The following is a 20397-nucleotide window of genomic DNA, read 5'->3' on the forward strand; positions in this document are numbered from 1 at the left end:
AGAAGATACTGGTATACACTAACAACAAAGGCGAACAATTGCCATAAAATGTCTACGAGACAAATATTAAATTTTTTTTGATGGTTACCACCAGATCTTTTGTTAGTGTAAAAAGGTAGGCCAAGTAATTTGATTTTGTGGCACCCCATAACCAAACAAGCTGAACTTTGTCTCAAATGTTTCCCAGACATGACATGAGCAGATGGCTAAAGTGACTCAAACAAGATAATCTTTCAAGATAAAACGGTTTTGACTGTACCCTTGTAGCCTAAAAACAATATAATATGGTATTATCTACCATATTGCCCTTTTCATGCTTCTAGGTTTGTAGTCAATAATCTGTTTTGAAAAAGATGGGTGGAGCCGGCAATCCACAACCATTGCTGTCCTTTTATTTGTAGGCTTATTCTGATCTGCCCTTGCAAATCAATATCGGGAACTAATTGTCAAGAATCGTATTTGATAGGTAACAGCCAATCATATTCACGGGGATCAATGAGTATGTTTATTTCATGATATTGTCAAAAGGTTTGTTTTCTGATTTTTTTAAGTGTCATCGCTGTGCTCTGAAAGTATTTACCATAAGTGTGCAGTAACCCTGGCTTTTTCCAAGATGAAGTCATAGAAAAATCAAAGAAAATAAGATTATTAATCTAATTCTTCTAAGAAGAAAGTCACATCCACAAATCCAAATGTAATAAATCTAAACCCTGATTTATCATACTTGAAAATTAATTCAAGCAATACAGAAAGACTGTTTTCTCCTCCAGATGCTGTTCCACTCTGTGACCTGTGGAGGGCAGTAAACTCACATGATTCTTAACTTTCCAAAGCACCTGGCACTTAACATTTATTATAACGATCACGACAAGCACCATATCCAGGTAGTCAATGAAAGCATAATAGCAAACGACCACTACCGGTGTAGACTTTCAAAATAAAACGCAGGTGGACTACAGCTGTTGGTGGTGGGTACGTGTTTTCGGCGTGTTGAAGCTCGTGCCTTTTAATCAAACGTTACCCAAGTATCATGGAAACAATTACGATACGATATGAAAAACTTTATTAATCTCCCAAGGGTAAACCTCAGTGTCACCATAAATATAACACAACATCAAGTAGACTAGAGTCATATGGGAGTACTATTTATAAAATGTAGAATACAAATGACTTAAATAAAGTGAATAATGGGGTGAATGTTAACATACACCTTATTAATATGATAAAGGGATACATGATAAATATATAAATAAAATATAAATATGACAAAGTTCAAACAGACTATGCCGCTTTTGTACTTCTAGCTTTTACAGTCATTCGGGGATTTCATAGTAGTTAAAGTCATTAGGGACAGTAAAATAATAATAGTAAAATTAACTACTTACCACTATATTGTATAAAAGTATACTTTTGAGGTACTTGTACTTTACTTGAGTATTTCTCTTTTGTGCTACTTTATGCAATCCTTTAAGGGGGGGGGGTCAGATAGGGGGATATCCAAACAACCAATCATGACTCTCCGCGCCGACCAATCAGATGACAGGCAGCGTTCTCTTCCTGTTTGGCCGAGGGATTCATTATCGGGTGAGTTAGAAGACGTTTATCCCAAAAAGTACGACTAATTCTACAAAATTGCTATTGTTCTAAGTGAATAAACATTACTGTATGTACTGATATATATTTTCCTGTATTTAATATTTCCTTGGGAAAAGTAAGCGCTTTGTTTTGCCTTTTTTGTGTCTGGATATTGCCCGTTGTGTGTGAGAACTGCACAGAGCGAACAGTTAGCCGCTCTGAGCTGCTAGCAGTCAGGTTAGCTTAACAAGCGGCAGAGCTACGGGGGAAATAATGCTGAAATTTACTAGTGTTCGCATCTTTATGTACAGCTTCCTCTATGTTATTCAACACCGAAGTCTTCCCTTGGCATAACCCTAACGGAATAAGACCGTTTTTATACGTTCATAGTCAGTTGCACGGGCGAAGATCATGGGAGGGATCAAACAAGAGCAGAGTGATGCTTCACATCAGCCCAGACCTTCACATTCAGCAGAACAACCACAAGAAGAGGTGAGTCCTCCTGCATCCGACCAGGATCAGCACGATGTGTAAATTGCTTTGATTGTGCATCCTTAGTTGAAGGAATAAGGCTGTCAAGTTTGGCAAGTAAAGGTGTGATTGATCACTTTGTTTCAGGAATAAAACTGTTTACTATCCATTATTGTCTTTGGTAGCTAAAGGTTATTCACACTATTGCAACATCCCTGCAATAAATCCTGCATTCACAAAGGTTATAATGTTGCAGGAGGGGACGAATGATTGTATTGAAAAGAATAGAATAACTTCATTGTCCAGCCGGAGCAGGAAAATTGTCTCTGGTCTCACCCAGTAAAATACAAACACAAACATGTCCACAGGATTAAAAACAAAAACAAAACACATCACGTCAATAAAACAAAGATCTCTCAACTTTACAACTGTCATTGCATTAATACCCAGTGTTCAGCATACACTCCTCCTATTTAAGTTTACTGTAATTAGTTGTCTACATAAAATGCATTTGGGATAGATGAGCCCTGGTAGATGTTGTTCTTTGCCATATGTATTTCATTTATTTTTATACAGGGTATACAGCATATGTGCTTTTTTATGGCAATGTCCTGTTAACAGCTGAGCAGAATAGTAGAAAAAACAAAATAACAGGACAAAGTGTTAATAAATAAAATGGGGAATTGAAAAGAAATAACCTCACTTTTATGTAATACAATTCTGCAGCACCACTAACTACAGCCTCTTAAGTGAGCATAAAGTAAAAATAACACTTCTCTGAAACAAATACCTCACGGTATAACCTTCACGAGGTAGGATTTATTGCAGAGTAAAGTGTATCTCGTGGATCAACACAAGATCAGTATGGGAAACATTTTCAATTACTAAATAATTGTTCTAAGTTATTTTTTAATCCAAATGCCCCAACAACTCTGGTTCCAGCTTCTCAAGTGTAAAGATTTGCTGATCTTCAATATGACAAATAGAAATTCAAGTTTGAGTTTTGACTTTGGGTCAGACAAAAAAGCCATTTTCCCTATATTGTATTTGCTGACATTTAACAGAACCAATGATTCATAGAGAAAATAATCTGCATATTAACTGATATTCAAAAACATTTTTTAGCTGCAACCCTGGTATGTTATTATGGTAGTTTTCTACTGAGCAAGATCGTTTTTACAGATGAGTGAGCAGTCCCAGCATTCATGAAAGTGTTGCTCCCCCTCTCTGCAGCCAAAGAAGAGAGGCTGGCCGAAGGGAAAGAAAAGAAAGAAGGTGCTACCAAATGGTCCCAAGGCACCAGTGACGGGATATGTCCGCTTCCTGAACGAACGCAGAGAACATATGCGGGCCCGATACCCTGACTTACCTTTCCCAGAAATCACCAAGAGACTTGGAGCAGAGTGGACACGGTTAGCCCAGAATGACAAACAGGTAGTTATTCAAGTTTTGCTGCAAATAGCATCATCATCTGCCTTGTTTACTTTTCTAAAGATATCAAATCCTGTTGTTTGATTTGATTTTTAAAGGATATTTCACATCAGTTGTGTTTCTCAGCGCAATATTTGTGAAACGTGTGTGTGCTGGCAAACATTTTTTATGATAAAATGTACCACATGACCATTTTCCATATAACATGCATAATTAAGCACTTGTCCATTAGCAAGACAGAATCTTTTTCTCAGTAAAGCAGCATGACATTATTTGTGCTCTGACAGCGCTACCTGGATGAGGCGGAACGGGAGAAGATGCAGTATGCCCAGGAGCTGAAGGAATATCAGCAGACTGAGGCCTATCAGATCACCAGCGCAAAGATACAAGACAAGAGGATCAAGAAAGGTGACAATTTATGTAATATATGTCATGTTGGTTATTGCCCATGCATGCATAACCACCACATCCCCAGGGAAAATAGCAAGATACTCCCTATGTACTACTTTATTACTCTGTGTCTTGTGAGCTGTAAGAAGCACTTACAATTTTCTCTTTCAGAAGACACGCCATCTGTCATCATCAGTACTAGTTCAGAGTCGTCTTTATCAAAGGTACATGACACATCATATCGTCTCGCTGTATATTCTGCATCTTATTTTTACAAATGTTTCAAACAGCTGAGTTGTCTGATGTTGTCCATTAGGCTTCTGACCTTTCAAGCAGATTCGACATCCCTATCTTCACAGAGGAGTTCCTCGATCAGAACAAAGGTAACAGAGGAACTGGAAACAGGAAATGATCATGCTGATAGATCACAAGCCCCCCTTAACATGGCTTAGACAAAACTGCATGATTACCTTTGATATGATAACCTTATTTCCCTTCGGGGATTAATAAAGTTATCTATCTATCTATCTAAAAGGATATTTCACTGTAAATTAAATTCCATATAGCTTTAAACAGATCATGTAAGATTTACACTTTCATCAAATCCTGCTCTATTTCTCTCTCGGTGGTATAGCGCGAGAGGCTGAGTTGCGCCGGCTTCGTAAGGCAAACATTGAGTTTGAAGAGCAGAATGCAGTGCTTCAGCGCCACATTAAGGACATGTACAACGCTAAAGAGCGCCTGGAGGCTGAGCTGGGGCTGGACGAGAAGCGAACACAGGCTCTGCACCAACACTTGGTGTCGATTAAACACACACTGGTCAACAGTCTGTCAGCAGTTCCCCTGCCAGGTTAGTCAGCACTCAGTTGGCTATATTTAGCCAGAGCGGGTAGACAGATGGATATTAGAAAAATGTATTTGCCATCAAGAATATTTTCATGCTAGATTCATTTTGTTTCATACTATAGTATAAATACATTGATAATGTTAGCAATGTTAAATGACCAGTACATGTAAGTCTTCGATTTCTGGTTATAACAACAGCTGCTTAGAACACCTATTTCCCTCAGGATTGGATTGCCATATCAGTGCTTAAATTCTATGATATTTCACCTTGAGGGGACTTAGAATGAACTCTTCTGTATCTTTTCTGAACAGGTACAGGTGAGACAGCATCTCTTGGGAACCTGGACTCATACCTGAGTCGTCTCAATGGAGTGCTGGAGGGAAACCCTCACAAGCATCGTGCCCTGCTCAGCCAGCTTTGTGAAGTCCTTTCTCATCTGGACAGGTAACTAATGTCTCTCAGACAAAACCTGGTAGGGTTAAAACATAAAAATGGAGATCAGGAGCCATAATTAAGTGTGTCTAGTGCAGACTCTGGAGGAGTGTGATTGATTTTTTTAATTCACTATACTACTATGTAATACATTTATATGTCTTGCAGTGTAAGTAATCCTCCGAGTCATGGCACAGATAAATGCTTAACCCGTGAAACCAAAGATGTGTTCAAAACTTGAACTGCCTGACAAGGAGAAAATTGTCTCAAAAAAAGACGTCTCTTATTATTCACATATTATTGGTCCAACAGGGTTTTCTATTAATTTTGTATATAATTCTCAAGTGATTTTTTTTTCTCTTTTTTTTTTGTCTTTGCCAGTGAGAAGTTATGAGGACACTGCTTTTCATCCTGCAACACAGGGACACATGACCGGCTCTGTTGTATTAGTTCAAGTCAGTGCCATTCAACAGAGCATGTGGATATCTCAAGGAGAGTAAAGACAAGGGTACAAATACTTAAAAATACCACACACGCAGTCCTATCTACATGCCTCTTCTCTATGAATATATGTATTCTGCAGAATACGTGTATTCATGCACATTAGTTTATGTGAATGTAAATCTGTGTGGCATTGTTGAGGCTTTTAACAGTTCAGGAATTTCGTTACATGTAGTTTTATCTTCTGAACCGCATATAAATTTGGATTGACTGCGACCCTGTTGTGTAGTTTTAGCAATTACAACAGGCCCCTGACCTGTCCAACAAGACGAGCCTGTTTATTATGAGTTTACAGTAAATACCATTTGGTATTTGGTGGGTGGGGACTTCGTAGTGTTATCGAGTGCATGAAAAAATGTAAAGGGTGAAATAAAATGTTGGGGTATACATGTTTGGATTTACCAGCGGGTTGTTAAATGGACAAGCAGTTTCACATGGTGTCAGAATATTATTATATATTTGTGAAGTATATTTGTATTTTCTGAAATGTTCATTAAACTACACTGAAAACATTTCCAACAAAAGGTGAATTTGTGCAGTTATTCCTTTTTTAAATTGTTGTGAGCCATGTGTAATTATTTAAAAAGCCCCAACTAAAGTTTAAATCAGATCACAAAACAACATGGTTTCCCCTCTAAAATATGCATGGCTAGATTCCACTAGAAGTTACTGGAAAAATATGCTTTTGTGTGAGCGTCTGATGGTGACCTGACCCCAAATGACAGAAGGTAAAGATGCAGTCGATGTGGTATTCCAGCAGGGGGAGCTGTTGAACTACAAAAATAAAAGCATTGAATCTTGGACCAGTGTGAAAGGTCATATTAGTCTGGTGATTGGCATTTCTTTTTAAACTGGAATGATGACAATGGGATGACCTGTGGTTAATGTGCAACACAGTTTAATACAACTGAGCTTAGCTCAGGTTTTGCCAATGCGATTTGCGGTCACACTATGGTACAGATGATGTGTTTCACTTTTCCGTAGTCTGTTGACTTATGCACCAACAGTTTGTCTGCTCCAGTCAAGTATCACTTAAATCCTGCATCACTCGTGTCTAACCATTACCTTCTTACAGGAACGTCCCTGCAGCAGTCCTCTGTGAAATGTAGAAATCTTAGACTCTTGAATTCCTGCTGCACGCAGCCTAATAACCATAGGCATAGATTTCAGAGAGGACACACTGGACACACACCTCTTAATATTTATGTGCATTTGCCCCCCTAGGTAAAAAATGAAATGATTACTGGGGCAGTATGCAGCCTCAAAAGCAATTGTTGCAATCTGCCATAAATCAGAAAGAAGAAGGTTAAGTTACTTAATTGTCTCCTGTGGGACAAATTCGTCTTAGATAAAGGGACCTGCTGCATCAAACAGACATTACAGTGAAAACACATTAATAAGAGCACATGTGCAAAGATTACCTGTGATAAAAATAACCAAGCAAGTTGATCACAAAGTCAGGCACACTGTTAAAACTTAACAAAGTTAGCACACATCTCCAACTATACGCATCTTGGTATAAAATTTACAAGCAACGACACAACTCTCTTTACATGCAACGATAGGTGGAACCTGCAGTTATTATTATTAATAAGTTTAACAGACAGGGGGACAAATGAATGTTTAGGAGAATGCTGCAGTGCTGTTTTGCTGTGAAGCTCCAGAAATGTTTTGTGGACTACGAAACTTCACCTGACCTTCCATCAGCATGGGGGTGAGTAGATAATGTCCACATTTATCATTTCTGAATGAACCTATCCTTTAAAAACATGCCTTTCAGATGAGATTCTGTTAAAGATGCACAGCATGATGGTATTATAACTGACACTCCTGCTGTCACTGACTCACTGCTAATTATTACCCAGAAGTCCTCTGAAGTAGTTTCCTCAGAAGAAGGCAAAAATAAATGATCACAATATTCTTCACTAAAAAAAACCTCCATGTTCTGATATTATCTCAGGATACCAAGTTTGGATCTCCTCAGACATTTTAGAGTGTTTAAAATATGGAGGGAGAGGCTAAAGATCAGGTGTTTGACAATCTCCACCCCCCCACCGCTCTGACGTCACTGCCAGGAGCTGTCCACAGCAGCGGTGGTGCTGAAGCTGAACAAGATGGCTGTGTGTTGGGGAGCGGAGAGCTGAGAGAGAAGGAGGGGGCGACAAGAGGCTCGAATTTAGACGGACAAGCCATCAAAAAGACAAGAGAGGTTTGCGACGCCGGCGCTCACCCTCCAAGTGGGAAGATTTTTTTGTTTCTGTGAAGCGTAACGAGCTCCTGCCAGGCCCCTGTCCCTGCTGGCGACGGCAGGCTTCTCCATCTCCAGCCCCGACGGTTCATTCACAGGGTGTATATCCATCGCACAGATTAGCTCAATTACGGAAGCTGGTGAAGAAAACTGGACCCTGGACTAAAGGCGCATATAAGAAATGTCATTGCTGTGTGTTGGAGGTAAGAGAAAACTCACAATCCGCGTCTTGGCACGACTTGCTGCCAATTTCCTCAACCTGCTGTAGTGCGAGCGGCTTCAGTAGCTGCTAGTCTTTTCTTTGTAGCTTTTTAGGAATTTACCTGTGAAGATATCGATCCATACATCAGTGTTTTTGGAATAGCCATCTTGCACAGTAATGTTGAAATCTGCTAAAGGGCAGTTTGATGCGAATTCAATTAATAAGGCGAATACTTGACATCAGCTTTTGCATGTTTCTGATCGAATTAATTTTTTTCTGTAATTCACCTTAAAATATTTCACGCCGACAGTCTTGTTCGACAGCCTGTGTTCGTTTCACAAAAACCTGGCATCGCTACAACCGGATCGATTTATGGAGTAGGTGTATGCTTTCTGGCAGCCGCTGTCAAACATAGTAAAACAAGATGTAATCCACTCTCAGTTTGTGCCCGTGTGACAGAAGCGGTGGGTGTTTTTATGTTTCATGTCAAAGAGCTGATAGCATTTTGATTAGAAATCATCTCCAGTGCAGACATTTCGTCTCAGTTTTCATGCGTAATTGCGCGGAGCCAAAAAAAAAAAAAAAAGGCGTGTACAGTAGCCTGCGGGTGTCTTTACAGTAGGGTACTTCTTGAAGCGACGCGATTGGGTGCAGCAGTCTTAAATCCACATGCCTCCTATTGATTGAGCTCGATAATGACAACCACAACATGTTCTCTCTCTGAATAATTCAAGATTCCTCAGTTGTGTCCAAATTGGTTTTCTACTGTATGAACAGGCCCTACTCATCTGTGTCATGACAGTGTCTACTCTCAGTTATCGAAGGTGTATGTGTCTTTTTCTGCTCAACCTATGAGGTTGCCTATGAAGTGACACAAGTAGAAAGTTACCCAACATCTGTTTTAAATGTAAGAGCTTATCAGTGAATCCATGATAGGCTCTTAAAAGTCATTCAGTCGCTGTAAAAAAAATAACATTTTCAAGCAGAGTATATGTGGTTGTATCTAAGATACAGAGATATGTTGGTTTTGATTGATCACGTTGGAGTTTTGGGCTCCAAATAGGAGCGAAAGACTGAAGACTTCCCTTTATTAAGACTGCATTTCTTCGAATTAATCAAATCTGAGTCCTTTGCTGTCGGACATGATTTTAATTGAATTGCGTAACTGTCTAAGGGGAAACTGGCTGGGTGGATTGTGCAGATGTCTTGGGAGTGAAGTACCATTATCCTGTGGATCTCCTGTAACCTTCTCAATAACCTCTGGTCAGTCCCAGATTCCACTTTGGCTCCAAAAGTTAAAGCACAATTCAACACATACTGATCCTGTCATTTATCCCTGTCCTTGGAATTGTGCTTAAAGTTTCATCAAAAATAACGAAAAATGCTCCAATTTTAGGGTGATTAAGTTTTGTTTTTTGTTTGTTTGTTTTTTTTACACCGCCTCTTAACTTCTTCAGGAGAAGTTACAACATTCCTCAACAGCTTCAAACACCGTCAAAAACACCCAGACTTATGAAGAGACAGTAATCTGCTGCTTTCTAAAATCCTCAGTGACTTGCTGTGAGTTTCCCTCGTTGTGACAGTTAATAACAGCTTCCTAATAACTCCTCAAATTAAGAACACATTTGCCCCATGCACTGTGAGACTTGTAGACCAGTTTGCGTTTATTTACTACTCCTGGACACTGGAGAAATGTGTTGCCTGATTTATCGTGGAGCACTGCAGAAATGATGGAAAGGTGATTCCCTCAAGCTTCTTCTTCAGAGAGGTTGGTCCCGGCCTGTAGTGTTTGTAAAGAGGCTGCTTTACTGTTGGCACCAGTGCTCGAGCTGATTGCACAGATGTCAGGAATGAGATTCAGGCTCATTGGTGGTCCCTTTATGTCCTGAAGCTTTGTTGGCATAGCAACCCCAATGGTAATTCAGGTCTCTGCTGGCATTTTCTCATTAGTTTCTATACACAGTATTATAGGCCTGCAGCTAGGTTTATATTGATATTATATTTCTTTCCAGTGGCTCTGAGAAGAATGAGCCCCATGGTAACACGAGTCGGGCCGATAAACATTGCGGTGATCCGAGATGTGTGCATGGTCTACTTCCATGTCTCGTGATGTTAGAGGCAGCCTTTGAAATGATAGCTTGTGCCACAGAAGCTGCATAAGCGTATTCAGACCTGGCAACCAGCCTCTCCCTGTCACCCCCTGTAGTGAGATGCCAATTCACACATAACTTTAGAACAGAGTGAGTCATGAGAGACATCCTCATTAGTGTCACCTTCTTTCACCACAGCACCATCCAAACATCTATTTAAAACTATTTAACATACAGTATGTATTCAGATCATTATGGAAGATTTCCTGCAGGAGAAGTCAGAAAGTCCAACATTAGATTTGAATGAAATTAAGCACAAAGCTGTCCTTGGCTGGTTCTGTGTCTTATTACCATTTCAAACACACTGCTGTGTTATTGTAATAATGACTAGGTAACTGGGAGTCTGGAAATAATTAGGAGCAAAGTTCAGTTGTGTTTTAATGGAAATATATACAGTACAGCGGATAATGTAGCATTCATATCATGTGATTAATGAATCCAAGGCCGCATATACTGTAGGATCACTGTTATATGTGTTATATGTAGCCTTGGAATGCAGTAAATACTTGTACTTACGTTTTCAGTTTCTAAGATTTACCACCACCAAGGAGGTGATCTTTGTTTGTTGGTTGGTTTGTAAACAGGATTACACAAAAGCTACTGAACAGGTTTTCACGAAACTTTGATGGAGGATGTGTTTAGGTGGCTGGTATCTAAGAGTTGATGTGGATTCTAGATCTGGTGAGCTTAAATTATGGTTCAGCAGTTTACAATTTAGAGTGATACAGGGCTGCAGAGTTTGTTCTTGAAATCGGCTTGATCGAATTAAGGAGGACTGTTGGGCCTTGGCTGAGGTATGCGCTCTACTGAGTGCCATTCTAGGTCTAACATGTTTCAGTTAGTCTGTATTATGGATGGGACAATAAAAAGATTTTGTCACGGATCACGATAAAAAAAACTCAATAAGTTGAACGGGATAATCGTACATCGAGATAAACATGAATATCCTCACGAGTGACTTGAAAAAGCTGTTTACTTTGCTGGCGTACAGTCCTATATTGGTTTTACTCAGTCTGTCATCCATGGATGTAAGGGTGGTTTGCACATTGTACGACAGGGAGATGAGGTTACCAAAATGTATTTATACTTTATTTGTGCAGGAGGACCTTGTGATTTATTATTACTTATTTAAGATTCTTTGTTTTTCATAAAAATAGATGTGATGGAATAAATTATACTATTTTCTCACTAAATGTAAAGTGATTGCAGTATGTTGTAGTGAGATTTTACGTTTTATTTTAAACTTTTCAGAATATTTTGATGACAATGGCATAATATCGTGTTGGACGTGGTAATGATGACATTAAATTTCCTGTAGTCTGTATGAATGCAGTGTCAGTCATCAGTGACTACCATTGTGTCATATTCTAATTGCTATTATTGATATATTTCCGGAGGCATACTGCAGGTGTGTGACTGATTTTTCTCTGGCAGTGAGTGAGCGATGCTGTAACAACCTCTCAATCTTTGTCACTTTTTCTCACTTAATTGTGCACTTGAGTCAATTCTCTCCCTTTTTTGTCATAATCTTCAGATTTCTCTTCACTGCATCCCCTGCCTGCAGGTTTATATTGTTGTTCCTGGTGTCGGTGTAATTGCTCTGAATTGTAGGCTCTTTGAAAGCTTTTGATTGGAAAACCTCAGGAAATAAAAAGCCCCTTTTAGCTCCTCTACACCGGGGCATGAGTGAGTGTATTTGTCAAATTTTTCTGCAGCACAGAAAGAGAAAATGAGATTCTGTAATTGCTGTGGAAGGTACTTTCTGTTGAGGGTTTGCAGAAAATATATCACACTCCGTTTTTTCACCTACTCCTCTTCACTCATTCCCCCTGTGCTTTAACTGCAGCGATGGTGGTTTAGTCTTATGCCTGTGAGCTGTAAGCAGCACCCCCCTCCCCACCCACCATCCCCACACTCACACACACCCCCTTTCCGGCACCCCCCACCCCTGTCACACTGAAGTGGTTATTTTTAGTGTTGGGGATGCAGCGCGCTCTGCCCGCATCCGGCTGCACAGAGAGATTAATGGAGCACGAGAGAAAGAGATAGAAAGGGAGCGCACGTGCATACTCGCCACATGGCAGGGGGAGCTTGTAGGAGCGAGCGATGGAGTGAGAGGGAAAGAGAGAGAGGAGCGATGACTGGCGGATGGTGTGGAGAGGACAGTGTATGGCACAGAGTGTTGGCAAGGGTGCAGCCAAGGTGCATCTGTCATTTACTGTCTGTTTAAAGTAAAAAAATAACTCATTTGGACGCCTCTTTGTCAAATGAATATTCAGTGCTTCCTTGGAAAAGCACCCTCCTCACCCCTCCGGCGTGACTGCCTTGTCAGCAGCTAAATCATCAGAAAGGGGATTTTACTTTGAAGTTGGCTAAGAAGCTCCACCAGACCACTCACTCGGGCACCTGCCTCATGAATCAGAGAGATGTTTAAATGATAAGTATAAGTGATTAGTATTATCCAAGGGACAAGGGTTTGCTGAGGTGACGCTATTTTTAGAAGCCAATTTGTCCACATTGATTATCATGCTAGCTCTGCTGTCACTAAGAAAAATGACTCTGAATGAATGTGTTTCTTTGTCATCATCGCTTTTGCCACCCTGGTGATGCTTGATCGGCTAACAGGGAGTGTTTATTTGTTTAGTTCTGTCTATTTCAGAGTGTTGGACTGTGGGTCACACATTATAAATGTACACTTGCGCTGGGAATTTGTTGTTGTGGTCCAATTAGATTGGTTCTAAATTATTCCTTGTATTTCTTTCCTAAAATGTAACATCAGTGAAAAGATGCAATCAGCAGGGATTAAAAAAAACAGAGCTCTGAATATTAATACCTCACTGCTGAACATGGGGATGCTGGGCATCGGCAGGGTGTCTGATTGAATGAATAATGAATAGGCTTCTGACGTCACTGGTTTTAAAAGTCAGTCTGGTACTTTCAGAGGTCCCTGCATGTAGAAGCTGGCACTGGCACCTCAGTGGAGCCTCATCTATTGTGTGAGACAAAAAGCAGTGCTGCTCGGCCTTTTATCCAGCACCCCTTGTCGCCCAGCCACGCAGGAATACATACAAATACATTGTTCGGAGATGACGAGGCATGTGGCCGCTCTCCTCCATGGCATCACCTTTTACTCTCACCTGCACAAACTGTCCTTCTGGCCCTGTGACTCAGAGATCATGACATCTCCTGCTGTACGGATGCAGACTTTCATATTGAGATTGTGGCATTCAGGCCAAAGAGGACAGAGGAGTCCCAGCCTGAGAAGAGCAAGATCCCCCCCACTGTCCCCCCTTCACTCTCTGAAATGCCAGGCTCCTGCCAATCACCAGCCAACCATACTGTCATGCACATGAGCTACAGGCAGAGGCCCGGGGATGGTTTACTCTCATTACAGCTACAAAGTCTTTTTTATGTGTACTTGTAGAAGTAAACAAACAATCTGTAATTTTACTTAAAGTGGAAATAGATGACTATTTGATTTTCCCTTACTCCAAGTGTTTCCCTGTGGTGTTAGGCACCACTGTTGCAAAGACAACATTAGCAGCCTGGCTACTGTCCAACACAAAATAACAACTGTGTGAATTCCAATTTGACCCAATTTGACCTGATATCAGCGCTATGAAAAGGATTAAGTAAAAGAAGAGTTAAACAACCAGTGGGCAGGTTTTGTAACTTACTGATCTAGTAGAAAGAATGCTGGTTTAGAAACCATCTCATGTCCCAGTGGTGAGGGGGAAGGTTCTTTTTCTCTTGCAGTTTGGTAGCGACCAGGGAAAACAATGCCTCTTCGTGTTTTCAGTGAGGCAATGCCAGACGCACTTCATTTGTGCCATTATGCGACCTTCAATTTTCCGGGAAAAATCCAGCCTGGAGGCACACCGACTAGCACAGTGAAAGCAAGGTTTATAGGGAATAAAATCTATACGAGGGTGTTGTAATTTTTATACAGCCATTACAATGTGCAAACAGTATTTACTTCAGAATGATAAGTTACAGCAAAAGAGTTGTCTATTATCAGCTCAAGTATTAAGTATTGAACTTGGGTGAATTTTAAACCACCCTCGTTACAGAGTAAAAACAAAAGACACTTGGAAAAACTCTGAATGTTATATTTGCATGTTTAAAAATGTTATATTTGAGATCACTTTGTCCATAGTCATACTAATCTCTTGTTTGTTTTCTCAATTTGTTTGCAGTGAAGAAAGCCAAGCTCGATGGACCCCAAGGTAAGGATATCATGCATTTAATACTTATTTTTTTACTGATTCGGACTGTTTCATATAAACAAACACACGGTAGCGCGACTAATGGGGTTTGCTTTTTACTTTTTGCAGAGAAATTTAACACATACGTGACCCTGAAGGTGCAGAATGTTAAGAGCACAACCATCGCTGTGCGAGGAAGTCAGCCATGCTGGGAACAGGATTTCATGTTGTGAGTGCTTCTTGTCCTCTTTCACGTCTTCTGCCCCTTTAATCCCACCATGTCTTTTAGCCCCTCTCTTCTTCGGTATATCTTTTTTTTCCCCGAGTCAGTTGGGGCTGAAGACTACACGTTTGTTAGATGGTGTGGAGAAGAGAGCTTATCAGATCCCTGTCGCCCACTCCTCATGCACGCTAGTGACTCGATGCTACGTGAGCCACTCCAAGCATAACACACCCCTATTTAAAAATGAACTGTTGGCACTACAGTAGTCTGGCATCACCAGTGCTGAGCCATCACTGGAGAAAGGTTTGGCTGTACCCTTCATCATTCTACAGGGAAAAGGAAACGCTCTGGCTTGTTTGTATTTCTTTAAACCAATCACAACAGTTCTTGGCTATGCAAAGCCCAGGAGGCAGCAACCGTGCCCCTGCGAAATAGTGTCTGGGGGGACTTGCTATCTCTAGACGATATCTCTAGCTCTGCTGCATCGATTTGGATCATGTGGTAAAACTGCCAAAGAGTGGAAATATTAATAAATTGACTTTCATGCAAGAAATTAATATTTAAGTATTAGAACTTAAAATCATTTCAATTTTCATTTTCAAAATCATTCTTATTTTTAGTTTGACATAGTTCGAAATATAAGAGTCTAGATCTAGTATGAATCAGGGTTCCCATGGGTCCCTTTTTTTTAAAAAAATAGTCATAAATAGATAGAATTTGTGCAAGAAACATACCTTAGGCTCTTTTAATATTTTTCAGGTGTGGTTTGTGAGCTTCTGCTTCTGTGTGCTAGTTCCCATTAAAAAAATCTTATGGTTGTAACAGTATTTAACCTTCATTTGTGTCTCCAACTGTGCCGTGTTGGGTGTTAAAATATCAGGGACTTGGGCCCGGAAAGTGAAAAGTCCTTAAATTGAATGTTTAAGAAGGAGTAAATACCATTAATTCACACAAATAGAGATGTCACCTCTGGGGCTCAAGTCTTCAGCACACAGATGTGCACCGCAGGGCAGCAGGGTCAGCTGTGACATTTATACCAGGAGTTATTTTTGCCCGATTCCTCTCTGTCTCGCTCCCTTTGAAGAGCGAGGGGATGATATAACACCTGTGATGTTTGAGCCGCTGCAGCACAGTTCACACACCCAGTGTAGAGGGTTTCTCCTGGATTCAGTACACCTCTGCCCCTTTTTTCCCCTTTTGTGAAGCAACATACCATTCAGCCATTTGCCAAATTACTTCTTTGCCTCCTAAAGAAACAGAAAGATGCATTTTCATATCAAAGCACTGACTATTATTAGCGTTTGATTCAGTTAAGACAGCCAGTGGGCTTGAGAAGAGGCACTGTTGGACAATGAGAGATGCTCAGTGAGCTGATAATCTGCCAGTCAGATTTTTAATCACTTTACAAATCACTTCCAGACCTTAGCTGTATGGACTGTATATGTTGCTTGATAGAAAAAAAGTGACTCACAGAGTTCACTTTTGTTTGTCATACAGGAGTGATATAGATAGCCTCTGCTTGCGCTCTCTCTATATCATTGACAATCACCTGCTCTTTCCATCTTCGTGCCGAATGACTCATTTCCCTCGGCAGATTGAATCACAGTGCATATCCATCACCAGATTTGAGTGAAGCTCCTGATGGCATAGACTGTATTTCCATTGAAACCTCTCTGTGCAGGGAGGTGTCTGTATACAACCCCGTCTCTCAGCTCTGTATTATCTTACTCCCTTTCTTCTGCTTTTTCCTAACCCGTTTCTCTTGCTCTTAATCCACCTCTTCCTCTTTCTGCTGAGCAGCGAAATAAACCGGCTGGATCTGGGCCTGACGGTGGAGGTGTGGAACAAAGGGCTGATCTGGGACACCATGGTGGGCACCTTATGGATCCCCCTGCGCAACATACGGCAGTCCAACGAGGTACACTCCCTCTCTTTGGCTCAGACATCTCCCAGCATAAGGTTTAATCGGCTACACTTTAAGTACAAGATTAGTCTGGTCAGAGTGATGAATGAGTACAATTATTGAAATAACCTAATAACACCTGACTTTTAATGTTACTTTAATTAAAACCATGATGTGAGACTTGGAGAGTGCTTTGAGTTTCTTTAAATTATCGACATGTTTATGTATGAATATATTAACAGTGAGTAAGTAACAATGTGTAATCAAACAGCTAGTGATACACTGTTGTCGTACTAATGGAGATTATAGTAAGTCACATTGAGAAAATTAAGTTTTGCGTCAGTTCATACTGGAAGTTATACTGCTGCTGCTCTGATCAGCTGACAGCCTCTGATTAAATCATTGTTTCCGATCAGTCACACACCAATCACAGCCCATTCTCACAACAAGGCAGTCCATTAAGATATGGCTTCCTCCTCACATATCCCTCCTACTCCTACGCTGCTGCTAGCACCATTTTAGTTTAGAGTCCTAACAGGGCTCAGAAGTTAGGAACGGCATTGCTTAGGACTCACTCTTGTATACCCTGCAGGGGTTTTCTGCTTTGCGCTCCCCTGTGTTGTCTGAGTATGCTGCTTGGTTAATTCAGGGGACATCTTAAAAATAGATCCATCAGTACCAAGCATAACTGTATTTCCATTTGTTGCAATAAATGGTTAATGAGTAGAGTGTTCTTGACTAAGTAATAATTAAGACAGTTTACCACTGCATATGACAGTGTGTTTTGTTTTGTTTTGAAAGTGGTTAGTCTTGCTTACGAGTTAGTAAACGATTTGTTTTTTTATGTTTCAGTGTTTGTTGATGTTTTTTCCATCTACATACTGTTTTGATTTATAATGTAGTCCTGCTGCATAATATAACACATCTGCTGATGCCTTTGTGAAATATACTCTAATTGGCTCAATCAATAGTACGTGTCACACCCAGGCTCGTTATGTTTGTGCACAAAGAATTGGAATTGGTTAAATTCTGTAAACCACTGAATTGAATGAGATAGTAAGATGGTGTAAGGGACGTAGGTATTTCCTTGGTATTTTTGATTGTCCTACGTATTTAATTAATCTTCAGGTGCTGTAACCAGGCACAGTGACATTCACGAGTCTTGCCATCACTGTGAGGCACCTAAGAGATTTGCGCTATAGTCAAAGCTAATGATAGCCTGATAATTAGTCTTTCCAGTGAGTAAGTCATGTCGCAGTCATATTTCTCTGCCCCTCTGCTTCCTCGATTTTTTTCCAGGAGGGTCCAGGCCAGTGGCTGACCCTGGACTCCAACGCGATCATGGCTGAGAATGAGATCTGTGGAACCAAAGACCCGACCTTTCACCGGCTGCTGCTCGACACCCGCTTTGAACTGCCACTAGGTTTGGCCTTTCATCAGAGTTATATTTATCCTGCCTGATGCTTTATACTGTACTTTGTTCAATAGTTGCTACTGCTAGTCCTAAAACGAGCACATTTACTGCTTATTTTATTGCTGCTATGACTACAGCGCTAACAGTACCTCTAAAGCTGTTACTTTAGTTGAAAGTTCACTCTCAACCTTGGAAGCATTTGATGTAGAGAAACATGTTGCGTGTTTGTGTCGTGTGCTGCAGACATTCCAGAGGAAGAGGCCAGATACTGGGCCAAGAAACTTGAACAACTAAACGCCATGAGAGATCAAGATGTAAGATCCACATCACTCTCTGCACCATCTGTCTTCTATATTCCCTCATCTATTTATTCCTTTCTCTTTCTTTCATAACCCCGTCCTATTGTGTTTCCTTTCCACCTCTTTCTTTATCCTCCACACTCCCTCTAATTACAATCTGTTGCTGCCAATATGAGCAGATTTGCCAAGACAATATTTTTTCCAGCGAAGTAGAATTGCTGGATGTTATTTTTTTAATAATATGCCTGTTTTTTTTCCCCCTCAGTATGCCTATCAAGAAGAACAGGAGCGGCCACTTCATGCCCCATCCACACAGTGCTGTGAGTCCTCCATCCACCTCCTCCTCTTTTGTCCTTTTTATGCCTCCTCCTTTTCCCCCTCCTGCTCCATCACACAGACTCATACTGAGAACAGGGCTAGACAGGATGTAGAAATGAGGCTGATAGATGAGGCAACGGAGGGAAGCTGAGGGACGGAGGGAAGCTGATGTGACAAATCATGCATGCAAGCCTGTCTGAACACTAGAAATGACTTATAGGTGCGAGATGTGTGATGAATGTGAACTGACATACGCTGGGTTGTCAGACACAGACCGCCCTGCCTGACTGTCTGTCTAGTGATGATGACACAGGGGAGCAGGTGGATAAGTGTGTAGAGTGTAAATCTGTGGACAGGAGGGGTTGGTGGGTGGCATGATGCTTGTGTGTGTGTGCAGAGATGGTAACAGCATGTGTGCGTTTTCTGTTCTTCGTTACTTAGCAGCGCCAAGGCCAGCAGCATTTGCACAAAAGTTGATTTTGATCTAAGCTTCTCTAAAGACCTTGTGCTTTTCTTCACTCTCACACGTACATACACTGATGAGCGCTTATATATATACATTTTAAATGATTATTGCTCAGGGCTGCAAATCTCTACATATTTGTTTACCTGGCTCTGTAGACTGCTGATGTGTGTAATTTGTGGCCCAAACCTCATTTGTTTTTTTCCCTCAACCCTTTATCTCCTCGCAGGTAATTGGAGTCTGTGGGGAGATCAGCAAAGTAAGTTTCTTTCAAGCGCTTCTGCTAATGACTTGGAGTAATTCTGTATTTATTGTCCATGTCTCACTTAATGTAATGATCTCCTCGGTAGTTTTCCCCAAAGACTATTAGCTACCAAGAAAATATAGTTTTTTCCTCCACACATCCTGTCTGAACTTCATCTCAGCTCATATCTGTGTTCCCTTGATGGATTTAAAGTCAAGCTGTTAGAATTAAACTGAGTAAAGTTGCAGTAGAAGAAACTGGTGTGGTGTTTGATGAAGATACATTTTTATTTCTTCTTCTCATTTTTCACTCAAAGCAACAAACTTAGCAAGCAGCTAAGTGCTGCACAAACTTTTCTTTGCCCTGATTCTTGTCTGTCAGGTTTGTCTTACCCAAGCCCCCAGGAGGTGCGTCAGGCTTTGAAGCCAATTTTTTATAGTGGTCAAACCATTTGATTAACATTTGGAAAGTCTAAAATAGCTGCACGATTAAATTATTGTATTCCCACTCAAGTTAGCTTGGAGCTAAATCTGAAGTTAGTCAGCTCTGCGCCAGCACTATAGAGCTCACAAGACGGACACTATGCAAAAAGATCCAGGCAATTTTTATACCTGGATGTCAAACTGTTTTGGCTTCATGTGTCACATAACATCTTTCATAGGAATTAATGGGGCCCTGCCTGTGACGCTGTATCCAGTTGTCATTATACATCCATGTTCTTACCTTATTGCTGAAGGTTGTTGGGTCTGGATGCTGCCTGAAATAAATACCTGCAGGTATTACTTGGGGCTGAAAAAAGGTTCTGTGGACTATGCGCAGATATTATAACATATACATAATATTACAAAATAATCTGTATTTGAATTTGCAGTTAATATTCTCCGAAAAAGATTCTTGAAATGGAAGTAACTCAAAAATGAGATACTAAATAGATAGTTGTAGTAAAAATATGACAATGATGTATCAGAAAGTATCTGGTATCTATAAAGGAAACTGATTGAGAAAATGATGGTTACAACACAGAGGTTTACATAGCATTTCCAGTTTTTGTTATCCTACCATTGTTATAGAAAATGTGACC

General features: G+C 40.5%; 2 protein-coding genes across 3 annotated transcripts in view; both read left to right on the forward strand.

The window, feature by feature from the left end:
- The first annotated feature begins 1531 nt into the window (after positions 1-1531).
- Positions 1532-6177, forward strand: hmg20b (high mobility group 20B). 2 transcript variants are annotated; one of them, XM_073476281.1, is made up of 9 exons: positions 1532-1584; positions 1966-2067; positions 3280-3480; positions 3765-3885; positions 4039-4091; positions 4184-4250; positions 4502-4717; positions 5026-5158; positions 5528-6177. In XM_073476281.1, exons 1-9 carry the CDS (start codon positions 1537-1539, stop codon positions 5538-5540), a joined length of 954 nt encoding a protein of 317 aa, XP_073332382.1. In that variant the 5' UTR covers positions 1532-1536; the 3' UTR covers positions 5541-6177. The 2 variants fall into 2 exon arrangements, with proteins under 2 accessions (XP_073332382.1, XP_073332383.1); XM_073476282.1 differs by having other exon boundaries at positions 4042-4091; positions 5528-5641.
- Positions 6178-8076: 1899 nt separating this feature from the next.
- The window catches only part of unc13a (unc-13 homolog A (C. elegans)), a 49159-nt gene continuing 36838 nt past the window's right edge, over positions 8077-20397 (forward strand). Inside the window, exons 1-8 of the mRNA XM_073476613.1 lie at positions 8077-8098; positions 14444-14473; positions 14582-14681; positions 16476-16593; positions 17878-18001; positions 18236-18306; positions 18557-18611; positions 19302-19331. Coding sequence (XP_073332714.1) covers positions 8077-8098; positions 14444-14473; positions 14582-14681; positions 16476-16593; positions 17878-18001; positions 18236-18306; positions 18557-18611; positions 19302-19331 — 550 coding nt within the window. The remainder of the gene's footprint in view (positions 8099-14443; positions 14474-14581; positions 14682-16475; positions 16594-17877; positions 18002-18235; positions 18307-18556; positions 18612-19301; positions 19332-20397) is intronic.

The sequence above is a fragment of the Pagrus major genome, chromosome 11 (genome assembly GCF_040436345.1).
Source record: "Pagrus major chromosome 11, Pma_NU_1.0".
In the NCBI taxonomy this organism is placed as follows: Eukaryota; Metazoa; Chordata; class Actinopteri; order Spariformes; family Sparidae; genus Pagrus; species Pagrus major.